Source organism: Perca flavescens, chromosome 4 (genome assembly GCF_004354835.1).
Source record: "Perca flavescens isolate YP-PL-M2 chromosome 4, PFLA_1.0, whole genome shotgun sequence".
Classification (NCBI taxonomy): Eukaryota; Metazoa; Chordata; class Actinopteri; order Perciformes; family Percidae; genus Perca; species Perca flavescens.
Genome location: NC_041334.1, coordinates 34712921 through 34731680, shown reverse-complemented (window position 1 = coordinate 34731680; position 18760 = coordinate 34712921). Strand labels below are relative to the sequence as shown.

The window sequence follows — 18760 nt, the reverse complement described above, 5'->3', positions numbered from 1 at the left end:
TGTGTTTATGCAGGTTTATGAATTACGTGGCACAACCACAAACATGCTGCGTGTATGTCTGTATGTCTGCGCTTCTGTATGACAGTGAGCGGCGGGCCTGTAATTCCTGGCCTCCTCCTTTCATCTTGATAACCTCTTATCAGAGCAGAGCAGCCCGCTCGCACAGCGGCAGCAGCCACATCCCTGCCCAGCTGTCCACACTGCCACAGAGACCTCATCTCACTCTTTCTCTCATTATACCACTCTCGTTCACACAGACTGATGTGCTCCGTGAGCAGTTAAGCCCATTCCCATTCAGCTTTCATATTATTGTCCCGAAAAGGAAACTCGGCAGAGAGACCAATGCATAAAAGCAAGTGAAAAAAACGGGATGAACTTAAGTAGATAACAGTAAATTGGCATCACCAACCATCTTTCCAGATATTTTCACTTATCCTGTTCAGCTGGAGCCTACCCAGCATGCACTGAGCAGGAGGCAGGCTACACACTTTCTCAATTCACTTAACCTACATGTTTCATTGAGTTACCATGACCTATGTATTGATTTGCATCGGACCTTTATCTGCCCACTAATAGGATATCATTTTAATGTAACTGCTGTAGGTTCTTAAATGGTAGAAAAAGGCCTAGTGTTGCAAATAAAAATAGGCCTCAATTCTTCCCAACTGTTTTTCTCCCCTGATTTCCCTGAAAACTGTAAATGAACAAAGAGAGAGGAAAGTTGGGGAGCTACTTTGACTATCAAATGACTGGGACAGTGTTGGACTTGTGCACAGCCAGGCCCTGTCCAGACCATATCTCTCCCCCATGATTGCAGTTCTTCTCCCGATTTGCATTACTGTGTTCCACTCTATGCTTTGCTGGACCACAAAGAAATTGAGTCTTTGCATCTTATATTTGCTTTGTTCAAATGCCTGTCGACTCTTTTCCATGTGGGCTCGCTCTTATCAGGGGCTGTATGCACATTTCATCAACAGACAAAAAGCACCATCCTGCATGCTCACTGCGCTGCCTGGAAAAGCTGTATGATGTCCTTTATATTAAAATGATGTGTGCCAGCATTCAATCTTACAAATAAAGATGTATAGCCTACTACATAAAATAAACCCAGTCTGCTATTTCTTTCTATCGCCTAATTGTTTGATAATGGCCATAGTTTGGTGCGGAAATGCTTTTTATACGTGGTGCTTTAGACACCAGAGACACACAATTGTGTCTACACTACCAGCACACACAGCCATTAAGAGAAGAGCAAAGGAACCAAGATTTGAAGCTGACACCTTCACCTTTCGCACTAGCATCAGATGCCAAAAGCCTGGGACAAATGACATTATTTGTGGATAGATTACACAGTTAGACATACTTTTACATTGAGAGTTGTAAATATGCTAGATCTGCCCTCATACAAGTTTTTTTTTCTCTCTGGACCAAAGAGGTGTGTCTTTCAAAAAGTCGTCCCCAACCCCTCCCACGGACTGTTTCTTAGCCCTAAACTTCGCTGGGGGTTGGAGAAGTTGTTCTTGAAGCCATCAGCATAAAGTGAGGTAGACAGGCGAGCTGTGCCACCTTCCACCTGGCTACATACATTTAACCCCTGAGTCCCGCTGCTCACCTCGCTCATCTGTGACATCCACTCAGGTAGGTGACCCCTCGGCTCTTTGTCTCCTGTTGGTGTTATTCTTCAGTGGATACCAGAATATAATCCCGTTGATTTAGTAAAGAATATCTGTTTTATGAAAACATATTTATGCATTTGAAACTTTCACTCGTGAACTTTCTCTTCTGGCCATTTATTGTTTGATTGACTGTGACTTGTGGAGATAGGAGAGGTGAGGACTTGGGTGGAGGGTGACAGATTATGTTAACCTTTTCAATGAAATAGACAGGATTTCTTAAACTTAATTGTTTTATTTCAATTTGTATCATTTCTTCAAATTTTATTTTAATTAGATCTCCCTCCCCCCTCCAATCTCTGTGTATGATCAATTATCATGCTTTCAGGTAACTCTGGGTTAATTTAATTTAAATTAAATTAAATCCTGTTTATGTTATATGTGTTAATACAGATAATTGTACTAAATGCTGACCCATTAATCTTTCAATTAGGATAAATACACGTTAAACCTCAAGTTAATGTACAATATGAAGCTTATTTCTGAAAAGCTGTTTAAAATGATAAGATATATTGTGATAATCTTATTGTGATTATAGATGATTGTTTCAATTTCTGAATTTCTCAGTACATTCTTATTTGATCGGCTCTCCATAACATGCTGTCTCTGTGAATCAGCTGTGGTTCTATATTTGTCACAGTTCTAGTCTAACAGATTTCTAATAATCAGATGAGATTATGGTCATGTTGTTTCAGCAGAGCTATATATATTTAGCATTATAATAATGCTGTCTATCAGATTTTCTCAGACTTTATCAGACACTATCAGCCTCTTCTCTTTCCTCTCCTCTTTCCTCTAAAGATATGCAGCAAGAGTGGCCTTGTCTGCTTTTGTAATTCCCATAATATTGCTGTTGGCATTCTGCACTTTCATTATTTATTTATTTTTGTCAGTTTTTTAAATCAGTCATTTTTTTATATTTTTAAAGGGCAGCAAATGGGCTTTTCATCTCAAAGACTAAACATGGTATCATAATATTTGTTTAGTTATTACATCCCTCGCACACTGAGAAGGCTGGTGTGAAAATGTCACATAATTTTCAAAGCAGAGTGTTAGAGGTTGCTGCTAATACTTTCACTTAGAAAACAACTCTTTTTTTGGTTTGGAGTGTTGTGCTGTTTGTCCACCCTGTGTAGGGCGTCCCTGAGGGCATATCTTTTGCATTCTTCTAACTGGCACACCAACTGTAGAAAGGCCACTGAGTAACCGTTTGGTCACTGGCTGCATCACTACATTAATAGACTCAGTTATTTTTAGTGTTTACTTTCAGCCACAGTCAAATGAGGATCCTAGAAAAGGAAGTTTGAAGAAGCCTGCTGTCGAGAGATCGTGTCCCTGATAACTTCAAGTTACATTGGTTGTTATGAAGTGAAGTGTGGTGACGATGTGTGTATAAGTGTATCTGCTTCAATCAAAGTGACAGAAAATCAGACACAGTTAATTGTGGCATACATTTCAATTCAAAATACAAAATCTGATTTCAGCTTTTAGTTTTTTTTAGAATAATGCTGATGGGATGCATTTGGCAGAAATCTCAATTTCTCACACCCCTAGTGCTTTAGGTTGAGGTTCCATCTGTCAGAATGGAGGATTCGTCAGAGCAGTCCCACTGGGTGTCTCCAGCTCTGCTCAGCTCAGATCCTCTGGCTGGTTTCTCCACTGAGCCCGGCCTTCTTCCTCCAGGAGAAGAAGGAGAGGCCTTTTTCTCAAGCCAGGACACAGACTACACCAGCCTGCCCCCTTTCTTCTCCAACCCGAGCTACAGCCGAGCGCCACCCACCTACAGACACAGCTCGGGTCAGTGCTGCCACCCACCGAAACCCATCAAATCCATCTCCTCACCCACCTTCCAAATCATGATCTGAATTAATCTATTCTGTCCCACTTTCCAAAGTTCGACAGGTGTTCACCTCACCGAGCCTCCTCAGCAACCTCCAGCTGCTAGACGGGCCAGGCAGCCACTCCCTGAGCTCGCCCTACAACCCCCCGGCCTCCACCTGGAGCAGCAGCCCCCTCAACAAGACCCCGCTGCACTCACACACCCCGACCTCCCTCTACACCCCCTGCGTCACTTCCTCCTTCACCACCTCCAGAGACGGATACTTTTCTCCGAGCAGAGAGGGCAGGGAGAGCCCCCGGCTTCAGGAGGCCCTGAAGGCCGAGCGCCTGAGCCCGTTGGGGGGGTCGGGGGCCAGCAGCAGTTTTCTGAATCTGACTCCTGCTGCTGGGAGTGTGTACACTCCGTCATCCCACTCCCACCCACACATGCTGAGCCCCTACAGCTCGTACATGACAGGTCCACAAGAGTACAACTCTGCTGCCCTGTACTCCAGCCCTGGAGCATGGATCAGCCCCTCATACTCCCCTAAACTTCGCAATAAGATGAGAATATCCACTCCAGGTGAGAATACACTAAGATTTGTCATTTTCTCTGATTTCAGATCAGTCAATAATCTAAGAATATAGAAGTTTAAGATTGAAATGTCATTCAACCTTGGAAACAGCAGTTTCACCACACAGTCCATTTAGACGAGTCATCCAGTTGTCATGTTCAAAGAATTAACTTTCATTCTCAATTTTTAAGCCAACATGGACAAGAAGTACCTAGAAAAATGCAAATTTGAACATCTGTAATGCCATGACAACTTTGCAAATCCATCTGCTGAGGAAGTTGATTAAAAGCTCCAGAAGAGCAAATAAACGGACTTAATGTGGTGACATGGTTTCGTCAAATAGATGATGAGTTCATTTTGTTCAATAATGAGATATTAACTATTCCCATATTAACTGTATTATGAGTCATTGGAAGACATCTGCACACGTAATTTGTGAAGACAGAATCTGTTTCCAAATATTGCCTGATCAATTTCAAGGAGAATTTGTCTCTTAAACGTACACGCAGTACTAGCCTATAGAATGCTGTAATAATTGTGTACTTTTGAACAGAGGCCAGAGAGTGTGTTAACTGCGGAGCCACAGCCACCCCTCTGTGGCGTCGGGATGGTACAGGCCACTACCTGTGTAACGCCTGTGGACTGTACCACAAGATGAACGGCCAAAACAGACCCCTAATCCGACCCAAGAAGAGACTGGTATAACCCACTGAGATGCGCACTAAAACACCTTTTTGGGTGGCTAACTACACGGACACAATATGTTTTGTAAAATATCCAATTGCCAAAGCAGTTTCAAAATCCTGCTGATTTATTTTCTGTTACAGATTGTCAGCAAGCGGGCAGGTACGCTGTGTGCCAACTGCCACACAAGCACAACAACACTGTGGAGACGCAACGCCAACGGAGAGCCTGTGTGTAATGCGTGTGGTCTCTACTTTAAACTGCACAATGTGAGTCTGAGTAATCTAGTCTGTGTTGTCTCTTTTTTTTTATCCATGAACTACTGTACAACGTTTCACCCAAAATCTGCCTGTAAATAAAAACTCTGATTTCCCTCTTTTCACAGGTCAACCGGCCCCTCGCCATGAAGAAGGAAGGCATTCAAACGCGCAACAGAAAAGTGTCCAACAAGAACAAGAAGAGCAAGAAGGCCGCAATGTTTGAGTCGTACTCGGATGTGACTCAGCATCCATCCGGGGACGACAATTGCGGGTCATTTTCCCTCGGCCCCGGGACTCTCCTCACCTACAGCAACACACCGCACCTGCATCCCTCCGCCTCCTTACAATACACACACCACCTCAACAATGGCATGATGCCCACACTGGTGTGAAATAACAATAAAAGGACACCTGAAAGCTGGGTATATTCAGGAATCAGTACACTTGTTTGCCAGTTATGTGTGTGAATTTGTACATATGTGTTTCTAAAGTCGTTGGACGACTGGAGTTTTCTGTTCATTGTCACTGTATTTTAGTAGATATTATCTCGATCAAGTATGATTGCAGTCAGATGAAATCACTCTACTGAGGTTGCTGCACATGTAAACACACTGATAAAGGATTTTTTTTTTTTCAGCTGTAAATACAAACACAAATTGGACTTGACTGCCCAAGTCATACTCCCTCGTCTGTTATTAATAATGCGAAATCATACTTGGGTTTTGTGTTACACTAGTCTCTTTTGTATTTGCGAAATTGATTATTGATATTGATTATATTGAAACTCTACAGAGGAATTAATAAAATGTGTGACTTATTCTGTTGGAGTTATGAAGGCTTTTGTATTTGATGTAATTTGAATTTCCAGTTCATCCGTGACCTTACCACAGTAAAGCCTCCTGTGTGGGGTTATTGTACTCCCCTGCCTGCTCAGGTAGAATAGTCTCTTTGTACAGACAGTGCTTCACTTTGACAGTGTAATATAAGGTTTAGTGGGTATGCAAATTCTCCATTCTGCAGAAGTGGCAAACATTCAACTAAAGTGCAACACTTACGCCTGGGTTTTATATTTAGACCAGCCCTGCCAGTTAATGAGCAACACACACACACACACACACACACACACACAAGGTCATGTTTGTATTTGTTACATATTTGTTATATGTCATATGTCATAAAAGGGGATGATTTTTTATGTGTAAAAAATTCCACTCTCATGCTTGAAAGGAAAGGTCAGAGGCTACAGTTACAATTATATATAGAGGCCAAAGATTCATCTGGTCAAAAACAGAAGACTAAAAGGCCTTGAGATGGCCTAAAATAAGTATAAGTATTTTTTTAAGTATAAAGATCCTGTACTTAAATAAAAGTAGCACTACCACCACCATTTTTTACAACCAAGTAAAGATACTTGTAAAATCCCAATCTTGTGAAAATATTAAAAGTATTACCTTAAAAATATATACTATAAATATATATGAAGTATCAACTGTAAAAGTATTTATTATAAAGCAGAACAGCCCCCGTCAAAGTTATATTATATATCATATTAAAGGTTAATTATCACTTATATAATAAACTGGAACTGGAACACTTTAATTTGCAACAGTGTATCAAATTCCAGTACAATATCTATATTGTAAAAATGTAGCGGAGTAGAGGTTAAAAGTAGCCGAAAAAGAAAGAACTCAACTGAAGTACAGTACTTGAGTAAATTGAATTTGTTACATTCCACCACTGTTAATGAGTACAATACTCCAAATGACTTTTTTCAGAGTATCGTTTTATCACTTAATTTCTATGCCAGCAATACTTTAGCTGTATAGAGCAGACATGTAACTTTCTACTGTGATTGTTTATATCCAGGTAATCGCTCTCAAATAACCAGAGTAGCTGTTTCCTACTGATCAAACTTGTGACCATGTCTTAGTAACTGATTAGACTTTTCAGAGAATCTAATTTGAAAGGAGTTTGTGGCAAACGATAAAAATTCTTAAATGCACAGAAACACATGAACTTAAATGCCATTTCCTCAGTAGTGGCATTGTATTTAAAATGCCGGGCAGTAGTGCAAATGTGTGTGCGGTGTATTTTCTGAGCAGCAGGGCTGGGGTTGCCCGCGGACTGGGAGATGACTGATAGGTTATCACTGAGGCCACAGACCCCAAAACCATCCACCTGTTGCGGGCACTGTCACTCTCACACTCCCTGTCAGTTAGTCATTAAGGGGCACCATGTACACTTTAGGTAGGCCTATTAGGACCTGACACCAACAACAGGTCAAATAAATATATCATTGGTATCTGAAGGCAAAAAAGGACTGCTGTAAAAATATATCTTTGTTGGTTTTAGTTTTAAGTAAGACAAACAAGTTATAAAAGAAAGTGTTCCCTCAGTGTATTAATAATAATAATAATAATAATAATAATAATAATAATAATAATAATAATAATAATAATAATAATAATGTATACTTTATTAATCCCGCAAGGGGAAATTACAATGTTTAAAAATCAACGGGTTAGGTTAGGTCAAATTAATCCAGTCAGGTTCCATAATCTGTGGGTACACGCAGAACGCTTCACTTGAGACAAATGTATAAATTATCCTACACGTCGCTGAGTGTGTTTTCATAGCCGATTTGTACACGCTTCATTGCAGACATCAAGGAGAAATAAGACTTTCATTTATGCACGGCCCTGTAAACATCTGGGCTCGCCACCCACTCATGACACATAACACACACACAGTCACTTCAATGGGTGTTGAGGTAAACCCACTCTGAGGCAGAAATATTGATTATAAGCATTCTAAAACAACTGAGTAGAAGAAAACCATTAAATAGGTGATGTTTTCTTCTTAGTGCTGCTTAATTTTATTAGCAGTCAACCATAGTTATTATTAACTCCCCTGATTCCCCCAGGACCTTGATGGTGGGAATTGAACGTATCGATGCCCTGAAGTAAGAGAGGGGTTTTCTATTTGAATCCATTTACCGGATTTGCCCAAATTGAACCTAAATCAACACTAAAGCAGAGAAACCTTCAAAATCAACATTGGTTTCGCTCCTTAAGAATGATCAGAATTTGTAAAACAATCACGGGACAAATGATTAAGTTTAAAAAAAAAAAAAAAGACATGAAATGTGAAAAAAAAATTAACTGTATCTATTCCCTGTTTATCTGCTGCAGCCGCCAGCTCTGCTCTGGGGAAATGGCAACAAATGACAGGGATAGATTAGCAACCACAGGCCTGCTCAAGTTCCCTCACAAGGCCATCCGCAGACTCTCTCTTTGGCTCCTTCAGGGTTTGTCTCTTTTCTCATTCAGCCTGTTTTATCCTGCAGAGCTTTACAATGTCTTTAGATATAGTAGAAACTCTTGTAACAGGGAAATAAGTGATTTGATAATGAGTTATCTTTTGACACTAGATTATAACTCTCCTTGGGCTAATTCATGTTTTGATTGTGTTTAATTTCAAACAACAGCCTTCCTGAAGAAGGAAACAGATGCATCTCTAAAAGAACACTAATCAACACTGCACTACACTGTTATATTTGCAGCCAGAAATAAACTAGACCTAAATGCAAACTACCACAGCTTGATGTACAGTATAGTGTACTCCTTTTAAAACATGTGTTACAGGTGCACCTCCTAAAGGTAAGAACACAACACTGCAGCTCCAGTCTTTCACCAACTGACACAGGATGTACAACTCTACACACTGTAGTTTAGAGATAACATGCAGTTATGTGTGTGTGTGTGTGTGTGTGTGTGTGTGTGTGTGTGTGTGTGTGTGTGTGTGTGTGTGTGTGCGCGTGTCATGTCCGTTATTAATGCATATTATAATGGAGCTGAGCTGAATATGAATTGAACTGATGCTTTACACTTTTTTAGACTACGACACTAGGATAATTAGGTCAAGAATAGGGCTGAATGATTTGGAAAAATATCTAATTGTGATTATTTTGACTAATATCGCCTTTGTGATTTGATTTATGATATTGGAGGGAATGATCATTTTTGCATTATTATTTCTGTCTGTAAAAGTCTGTAAAATATGATTTGTAGGCAGGGACATCTCTGCAGTGCCACAATATTTAATTCAGAATTATATTTTGCCTCTGAAAAATATTGCGCCTCCTGCGATTTGTATATTGCACTAGTCCATATTGTGATTTTGGTAAAATTCCAATTAATTCTTCAGCCCTAATCCAAAATATGAAATAAAACCCTTTTTGTAAATTTGGACATATTTTAGGTATAGCTTCATGTTTTGTCTTGACTGTAACATAAATGTCAACAGAAAGAATATGAGTGTAGTTTATCTAGTTAAAGACATTTTTAATCCATTCCATCATGTAAAATAATTGAATGTGTCATTTCATGTAACTTACACCTATTTGGATATTTTTTGCTTTAGATGTTTCATTGATTCATTGATGTATCAGCATATTGGTATATATTGTATATGGGCTTGGAAGTCTTTAACTTTTCATGTAAGCTGAATATGAATTGATCCATGAGATAAAGTATCAGTTTTTTAGACAATCTTAACAATGTATCACATCTCCCAAAGGATTCACAACACTACCTGTCAAATGTTGTATTTATTACATTTAAATCAGTTTCCTCTGTATATGAAAAAGAGACAATTTGGGCTCATGTTGTACTTTCCTCCCCTTATAATCTAACTGAATTGTGTTTTTTTTGTTTCACTTCATTCTATTAATTTGAATCACTGAATAAATACGAGATATGAGCAGGGATTCAGAGGCCCAGAACCAGACTAGTACTAGTACTTTATGTAATAATTAAGACAGGAACAGTTACAGTTGTTGGATTGAGGGCTCAGTTTGGTCAGATGTGTGTGAATTTTTTTTAAAGATTATTTTTGGGGCTTTTCCACCTTTATTTGATAGGACAGCTAGGTGAGAAGAGGGGAGAGACATGCAGGAAATCGTCACAGGTCGGATTCAAACCCTGGACCTCTGCATCAAGGAATAAACCTCTCAGTATATGTGCGCCTGCTCTACCCACTGAGCCAACTCATCCACAGGTGTGTGTGTGTGTGTGTGTGCGTGAATTCTGATACAACAAATAAAATAAAGACACAAGAAAAACATAAATATATTTATTTTTTGAAGCATGCCTAACACTCCAGTACATCCAACAAAAGGAGCTGAGCATTACACAGTGAAAAGGAAGTATAACTTATATTCTGCCCGTCCGATTGTAAGTAATCAAAATTGGTCCTTGGATAACGCACAAAGGAAAAAAATAAAAATTAGCAGTCTCATCAAATCAGCTGAATCTGTTTGTTAGCTTATCAGGTTCATTAAAGGAACACGCCGACTTATTGGGAATTTAGCTTATTCACCGTAACCCCCAGAGTTAGACAAGTCCATACATACCCTTCTCATCTCCGTGCGTGCTGTAAGGCTGTCTGACGGCTCCAGCGGCATCAGGCCAGCACAGGAGATGCAGGTGAATGGTTCCAGTAATCCTACTGCTCCGAATAAGTGACAAAATAACGCCAACATGTTCCTATTTACATGTTGTGATTTATAGAGTCACAGCGTGTACAAAAAACAAAGATGGCTGTGTCTCATGTTACGTTGTTTTTTGTACACGCTGTGACTCTACAAATCACAACATGTAAATAGGAACATGTTGGCGTTATTTTGTCACTTTTGTCACAATTTGGAGCAGTAGGCTAGTTGGAACCAGTTACCTGCAAGATCTGTGCTGGGCTAAGCTAATGCTGGAACCGTCAGACAGCGTTACAGCACGCACGGAGATGAGAAGGGTATGTATCGACTTGTCTTACTCTGGGGGTTACGGTGAATAAGATAAATTCCCAATAAGTCGGCGTGTTCCTTTAAAGCACTTCCATTCTGGAGATTAACACCCTTTTAACAATTGTAAAATCTGCTGTGTTAAAAAAAGAAAAAGAAGAAGAAAAAAATAAAAAAGACACAGGACAAAGCGGGGTGAGAAGTCGAACACTCACCAAGCTACATATTATGGATACTTCCACAAACTGCTTTAGCCGATCCACATTCTGTCAGTGCACAAGCAGACTGGGCTTTTTGTAAACATCAACTATTTAGTTTTATTTTTGTTGGCGTAGCATTATACAGGGTGTGCTGTGGTGAACGAGATGCACAACCTTCACCGTTTCTTAGCGATGACCACACCAACCAGCACTCCCACTAGCAGCGCCACTCCAACCAGCAGCCATCTTTTCACAGTCTCCTGAGATCTCCTCGCTTCTGCAGCGCCGTCTCGCCCAAAAACCTCAGCAAAGCAGTCCTGGAATCAGATTCAGATCAAATTGATTCAGACAGAAAAAAGAGAATTGTTGTTATTGGACAACGTCTAATTTTCTTTCTATCCACATTAAAGGAACACTCCACCCAAAAACTACAGCTGTGCCCTATAATACGGGCACTTTTGCATCTCTGCACAAATATGTATGTATGGGCATTCTTAAAAAAAAAAAAATCTTTCAAATACGAAAGTGCAATATATCAGATAGGGCTGGGTATCACCAATAATTTCTGGAATCGATTCTGTCGATCACAAGGTCCGGACTTTCCCTAACAATTAGGTTAGGGAAAGTTCAATTACAAAAACTATTTTACTTGGATATAAAAGCAATTCTTAGAGAACGTATGCTGTAAATTGTACAAGCAAGAAGCAACCCTCAAATTTGAAGCAAATCGAACATAGTGTCTAAACAGTGGAAAGGAAACTCCCGGCCCATCATGTGATGCCCTTATACATCCATGGTGAAAAGGCATATATATATTAAAAGATCGATTTCGGGATTATATCAATCAATATCAGATCCCTCAAACAAAGACTGATTTTAATTGGACAAGCAATTATTTTAACCCAGCTCTAATATCAGATAATCATGTTGCATGTGTGCATGTTTGTCGTCAGTGCATCTAGTACATAAGGCACTTGTACTAACCTTTAAATATATAATCAAGATTTTCAGTGTGTTCAGTGTTTAAATTGTGTGACATAGTTGATCCAACTTCTTTCACTCCAGATAATTCAAATACCTCAATTTAGGATATCTGCCCATACCAAGTACTGACCTAACTTTTCCCCCCACATTTAAAATCTGTATACCTCGCTGTGTAGAACTCATGGGGATACCGATCTGCATAGGATCGAAAGATCCCATGACACAGTCACAGTGCCATGAACAAAGCTGCATGTTGAGCTCATCCCATGCCGACTCACCCATCCTCCTTGGCTCTGGATCCATGGACTGATGTGCTCATCCAGGTACATGGTCATCCAGTCTGCGATGCGGGAAACCAGCTCGGTCATATCCTTCTCTACACATTCCACACACAGCACACCGCCAAAGGCAAACAGGCCCACTACACGACCCCAGTTGATTCCATCCTTGAACACCTCGTCCATCACGCTCTTAAAGCTGTGGTAGACTGTGTCAGGAGTGATGTCTAGCTGCGAGGAAAGGTTACTAAACGCTTGTGTGAAGAGCAGTTCAAACTCATTTGCTGAGTCCCGGAGAGCTGCCTTTACAGCCTCTATGTTGCCACGTGGGGGCAACGACATCCCTGGCTGGCCGCCCCCATTTCTGCTGTTGACCAGCAGGCCATTACTGCCAGCTGAGTTGGCCTTGTCTCCTTCAGTCCTTCCGCCATCATCCTCTGGCCTCAGCAGAGAGGTTGAATAGTTTCTCTGAGACAGCTTGTAGCCTATAAAGAACTCCACCAGCTCTCGGTTACTGTACGACATTGTTTCCATACTGTGAACCTCCAACACACAGCCAGTCTACTCAGACCCCATGGTTTCTCCTGCCATTCCCTTTCAGTCTGTCAGCTGTCACATTAGAGCTCCTTCTCCTTATGTTGCAGCAAGCAATAGCAGCCTGGAAGCATACAGGGATGACATTAATTCCTGCAAGCAAACGTGTCCCTGTGTTTTAGCATCAACTGGTTTCCTTTCATTTCTGTACGAGATGAAGATCTATCAGGAGACTCATGAAACTTGCTTATGTTGTGCAATCCATCACAGAGAACATCAAGTCTGTCAGTCACATTAACATTGCTGGTTATGATTTGAAATTGCTGCACTGCATTGCCACACAAAATATGTGTAAATGTTCACTGCACGTTTCAGCAATCTGCTGGTAGATTTGGCTATTGTACAGAAATGAATGCAAACTAATGGATTACCGGAATGCTAAGAACAATTCATCCAAAAATGTAATACTGTAGCAACCATTTGAAAATAAGCGCGAGCTAACAACAGACATTAGCTAAATAACAGCTTTACAAGCTCAGCATTATAAAATCCAGTGGCATTACATCTTTACGATGTATATGAAGCCAGATATGTGCGTCTAGATGGCAAACTGCCACCTTTGACAGCTCTGGCTACATGTCACGTATACTACCAGTTTTAGCTTCATGTGCTAACTAGCTTTTATAAACAGTCCATAGGAAACCCATCAAAACAGACTTACGTTACAAACTACATCCATAGGACGGATATGAGGTAATCGTCACTGACAGTTATACTTACAACTGCTAAAAGGTGGTTTTCCCTTAAAGAGTGCAGCTAAGGAGTTACTAAAAGCTGTAGTTGTGACTGCAGACACAATATGGACATATTTGCAGCTGCAGACTCTGTGGCCTGGACTGTGATGCACGCTGGCGGTTGGCCAATTCTGCTACTGTACCAACCGGAAGTCCCGCCTTCTCCTCCAGCTGTACCAATCAACGTCTGAGATCGACCGGAAATTAAGGGGGCCGTGAAATGAAAGCAAAATCATTGGAAGTGAATGTGCGTTTGTTCTTGGTAAATTCCACATCAACCTGGATAGGCTCAGAACAGGCTTCAAAATCGTTTCATTTTCATACTAAAAAGTATGGCATTTTAATTAATGATGTGACGTTAAAAAAAAAAGAAGAAAAAAAAAGCTGAGGAGATATGTTAATTAATTTAGCAAGTCCTAAGTTTGCAATGTTTTACCTCTCATAAAGCATACATGAACACTTACAAAAGCATGTTTTTTTTTAAACGTTTGGCATAATTTCCCCAACACTTTACCCTATAAAGTTCTCCAACTAAAAGTGAAATTTAGTCTTATCTTCTATTACCTTCCTGATGAGAATGTGCATTGTTTACATAAAAAAACCTTCAGAAAAAACATATGTTCTGTATATTTTAAAATTGGCTGTTTCCATAAGACCTGGCACAAAAGATAATAGTCAGACTGACTGGTTGGTGTAGGAAAAAAAAATTAAATGTTTTTATTAAACATATTTATTAAAACATGAACATACGTGATTAGCATATCCTATACGTGCTAAAGGTCAAATGACAATATGATACAGTTCCTTGTCATAGTTGAGAAAAAAAAAAAAAAACTATGGAAGTGAGGAAGTTGGCATAATAATTTTTGTGACAGTTAAAGGTGAATAACATAATATGAAGAAACTAACAAAGAACAATGTCTAAAATATATACAATGTCACTTACATATGCCATATATATGCACTATAATGCAACTTTTTTCCTTCTTTCCAACACTGGTAAAGAGGTAAACATCTAGAATTGAAGAGTTTTAGTCACCTGTGCCATTTGACCAAATATTTGTAAATTTTAACTGACGGTGGACCTGTGTTTTTTTCTTAATTCATACACTGTTTCGCAACCATGGCACACTGCTAAGGAGGGACACTAACAGAAAGTCATCAAAGCATTTGCTTTCCCATCTTGCAAAGAGCTCTCCTTCTCTCTAGAGGGATCGTCCGTGTTTAAGGGTTCAGGTTCGGGTTCGGTCTCTTCGCTCAGGTTTGCTGGCTCCTCACACTTTAAATTTTCGTCTTGGTTTGTGTCAACATTTCCATTCTCAGTAGGTCTATCCTCTGTTTCTGGCTCACTGTCTGAGTCAATGGAAATAGTCTCTGTGCATGTTCTGAGTTTTAGCGTACAGTTTAGTGTCTCACACTGCTTGTTTTGGTCTGTGCTTGGAGTACCAGACTTGAGGCCTCCAGATCTCCCCTCTGAGGCGCTGCTCTCCACAAATATCAAGTCATGTTTAACTTTCTTGACAGCATGCATGTCAAAGCCGAGCAGCACAGACAGCTTCATGGTCTGACATTGTTTCTCGCACATCCTTCGCTTGGTTGCAAAGTGACTGGCAATGTCAGATTTCCAGAGCCACAGACTTGCAGACAACTTCTCCTCTTCCTGAGGAGAAAGGTATGGGCGCCGGTTGAAATAGGACGTCAGGAAATTTTTCCTGGCCTCATACGTCTTGTGCTCATAGCTTCTAGGATCCAGAGCAAGATCATCAGATTCAGACCGATTTCCAACAGTTGTGGAGGAAATCTTTGACTCCTTGCTTAGTTTTATCCTCTTGGGGTTGGACATGGCCTGCGTTGGTGGCTGCCTCTTGAGGAAGCCAGCCCCGGATGAGTTGAGAGTCAAGGCAGACTTGAAGCCTTGGCTTGCCTGGTTCCTACCAACAGCCCTGCACTGCACAAGATGCAGCGTGATTGTGGAGGCCACCATGTTACTGGTGTACACTCCCAGGCAATGAATGCACTTGTATGTCATCTTTTTTTCAACAGGATGCATTGTTTGGAGCACTTGATGTCGCTCCCTCAGATGCATAGCCAAAGCATCAGAGATCGGACCTTTGAGGATGGTAAAACACAGTGGACACAAAGTCTTCCCGACCTCACTCTTTTGACCCAGTGAAGGGAAATTTCTAAGTGGTTCACTTTTTTTTTCAATCATTCTGGGAGCAGTTAGCTTGACCAGAGGTGGAACACTATTTTGAGCAGATGCAGACTGATCTTGACCATTGATAGTTTCCTTCATGTTAAATGTGAGGACAACAAGCTGTACGTTACTGGACTTATCTTGTTTAATGGTAAGATCAAATGTCAGAGGTGATGCACCAGGGGGTCCAACAAAGTCATCAGGATGAGCCTGCGCCACATGCTCAATGATTTTCTCAACATTGTGGAAAGCAGAGTGGCACTGTGGACAGGTAAGCCCGTGGATTAGCATGTGGTTAAGCAGTGTATCACTGGGCAGATAGCGGTTGCAAAGCAAACACTTGCTGGTGAAGTTGTGTATTTTCATGATGTACTTGGCCAGTGCCCACACTTTCTTTGCCTTGTGTGCGTTCTCAAAATGAGCGTTGTAGAGGTTTTCAGGGAAAAGCTCATTGCAAACTGTACATATCTTCCACTTCTGTGTCTGCGCTGTGTTTACACCAGCAACATTATTCTCAGCCACAGTGCTCTTGCCAGGAACTGTGACACGCACCTGACTGGCTGTGATAAAAGACTGTTTTTTAACAACAGGGGCCACTGGCTTTAAATAGCCAATTACTGGTTGTGCTAATGGGTCAGGCCTAGTTGTGTGGCCCCTGCTAACAATCAGAGGGGCCTTCTGAGAAGCGACTGGCAAGGACTGAGGCCTGGCGACAACAATTTTAGCATGTCCAATCATGGTGGTCACTTGAGCACCAATGCGCTCGTGGTACTCTACAACATGCTGCACTAGAGCCTCATAGCTACGAGTGGAAAACTGGCAGCGTTTACAGAGGATGTTGTTGCCATTGACAGAATTAGCACCATTTTTTAAAGAGGATTCAGAAACCATACCAAGATATGGTGAGACAATATGCTGAAAATGTTCCCTGTAGATGTGCCTTCTCACAACATTGTATAGTGTGTCCCGGAACGTGCATTTTTTGCAAAAATACATTGCTTTCTCCACGCCATCTCCCTGCCTGACCCTATCAAGAAACGTTTTATCGTTCCTTCCCAGTGCACTTCCCTGCGAGTTCCCATAATTCTGCCGTGCTGAACTGGGTATGTGGAATATTTTAACATGCGTCTCCAAAGTTCTCTTGCTTGCGGTGAACGTGCAGTATGGACAGTTAAGCAGAATTTTACTATCAAAGATTTTCCTGTGTACGTTGCGGAAGTGATTCTTGTAGCCTGAGTAGTATTTGGAAGAAAATGGGCACTCTGTGCAGCAAAATGGCTTCGATCTGTATTCCTAAAAGACATCATGGAAAACAATGGCATTAGGACAAATATGGTGATGTGCATCAGCATTTGAAAAGGCCTTGGACACAGAAGTAAGATTTACCTGTGTTTTAGAGTATGATGGATCCCAAGCACAGATATCAAGGCAAAGACTGCCCTTTACAAATTGCTCATCAGGACAAAACTCTTTGAACTCCTGTGGAAAGATTTGAAAAGATTAAAGTGTATTTGTTATAATATACAAAATGTATTAGTTTACATAAAATTGCTTATTTTTGCATGCAATATTTTGTAATTATTAGCCACACTGGCTTTGGAGAAATACTGCTGAGTTGGCATAGATTTAAATTGCCTTTAATTGGCCTCCCATTTGAGATTAAATATTTTCTAAATAGACATTTCAGACTGTCAGAGATTAGAGACAACGATGACAACTATTTTTTAAAATAATAATCTATAAGAAACATACTGAGCCAATTTAATTTAGAGTTTCTACTCACATGCAACTAAAATCAACTCACCTCCACTGCCTCCTTGCAGTACTCCAGTCCAATGTCTCCAAGTGCTTTTTTCACTTGTTTCCTAGCCTTCCTGATTCGTGTGAGGTTGTTCACTGGAAGTTGATACATCTTTCATGACAAACAGAAAACAAACTTCTTTTTAGTTGAGGTAACGTAATCACAGCAAGCAAATTATTCTATACGTTTTCAAATTCAACACTGTAGTTCAATCGATAATTACCAACATCATAAGAGACTGACTTTATAAACAGGCATTAACACGCCTTTTCATCGCACGTCTCGGTCTCCAGTCGATAAATCACTGTCAACACAATTAACGTTACATATGACTGGATGCGTTACCTATGTTCAATACTTCGGTTTCTATAGGGGCCCAGTTATTTCAGCTAGCATTATCTTTCGTTACTGGTTAAGTGCTGGCTTTATCAGACATAACTGAAACAGAGCAGATCTGTGACCTTTCACGTTCCAGTGATTTGGGGAATCAAAAGTTTTACAGTACATGTGGTTAGCTTTTTTGGCTAGGGTACGGTTAGCCAACATTAGCGGTGTTGCCCGCTCATGTCGGCTTGGTCAGCTCACGTTACTTAGCTAAACACCAAAGCTAGCATTGCATAGCCGGTTAGCCTTATTTGTTTTCCATTTTCACAGACTAATTCAATCCGATGCATTTTACTCACCTTATGATACGTCTGTGGATTAGATTTACAATGGTTGCCTCTCTACATGAATGGCTAACAAAGATGTTAACCGGCAGGTCGGGACGTGCAGATTGATGCAAGTGATGTTCGCTCTCCTCAAAGCCAGTGCTGATGCTCAGCTCCTCGGCTAGCTAGCTAGCTAGTTAGCTGTCTCATCTGTTTTGCTGCAGCCTCTAGCTAGCTGGAGGAACGAAAGGCGGGACAGAATGGTGCACATCTCATGAGAACTATACTCCAAAAATGATGACCGCAGGAACACTTGTGTGTACTACACTGGTGGGTCAGGCCAGCCTGTTAGCTAACGTTATCTATTCCAAGTGAGTCAACTCTCAGTCCAAAATGGCGTCGACAAAAAGACGGAAGTCGTAGCAGTCAGGGAGCTGGGCAGGGGCTGGATCTGGACGGCCCAAAGTTAGTATTCATTGGGTTGGTATTAATGCAATGTATTATTTTCAGTCATA

The 18760-nt window shown here is 40.7% G+C and overlaps 3 protein-coding genes across 5 annotated transcripts; 1 reads left to right on the top strand and 2 right to left on the bottom strand.

The window, feature by feature from the left end:
- The first annotated feature begins 1484 nt into the window (after window positions 1-1484).
- gata1a (GATA binding protein 1a) lies at window positions 1485-5827 on the top strand. 2 transcript variants are annotated; one of them, XM_028576327.1, is made up of 6 exons: window positions 1485-1638; window positions 3236-3470; window positions 3568-4074; window positions 4620-4765; window positions 4894-5019; window positions 5136-5827. In XM_028576327.1, exons 2-6 carry the CDS (start codon window positions 3257-3259, stop codon window positions 5400-5402), a joined length of 1260 nt encoding a protein of 419 aa, XP_028432128.1. In that variant the 5' UTR covers window positions 1485-1638; window positions 3236-3256; the 3' UTR covers window positions 5403-5827. The 2 variants fall into 2 exon arrangements, with proteins under 2 accessions (XP_028432128.1, XP_028432127.1); XM_028576326.1 differs by having other exon boundaries at window positions 3228-3470.
- A 5016-nt stretch (window positions 5828-10843) lies between these two features.
- LOC114553544 (bcl-2-like protein 1) lies at window positions 10844-13767 on the bottom strand. 2 transcript variants are annotated; one of them, XM_028574751.1, is made up of 3 exons: window positions 13525-13767; window positions 12270-12927; window positions 10844-11324 (listed from the first exon to the last, which is right to left on the bottom strand). In XM_028574751.1, exons 2-3 carry the CDS (start codon window positions 12801-12803, stop codon window positions 11184-11186), a joined length of 675 nt encoding a protein of 224 aa, XP_028430552.1. In that variant the 5' UTR covers window positions 12804-12927; window positions 13525-13767; the 3' UTR covers window positions 10844-11183. The 2 variants fall into 2 exon arrangements, with proteins under 2 accessions (XP_028430552.1, XP_028430551.1); XM_028574750.1 differs by having other exon boundaries at window positions 13584-13766.
- Window positions 13768-14280: 513 nt separating this feature from the next.
- adnpa (activity-dependent neuroprotector homeobox a) lies at window positions 14281-18711 on the bottom strand. Its single transcript, XM_028574747.1, has 4 exons — window positions 18279-18711; window positions 17599-17706; window positions 17181-17273; window positions 14281-17087 (listed from the first exon to the last, which is right to left on the bottom strand). The coding sequence occupies exons 2-4, from the start codon at window positions 17704-17706 to the stop codon at window positions 14745-14747; spliced, it is 2544 nt and encodes an 847-aa protein (XP_028430548.1). The 5' UTR covers window positions 18279-18711; the 3' UTR covers window positions 14281-14744.
- Between the last annotated feature and the right edge of the window lie 49 nt (window positions 18712-18760).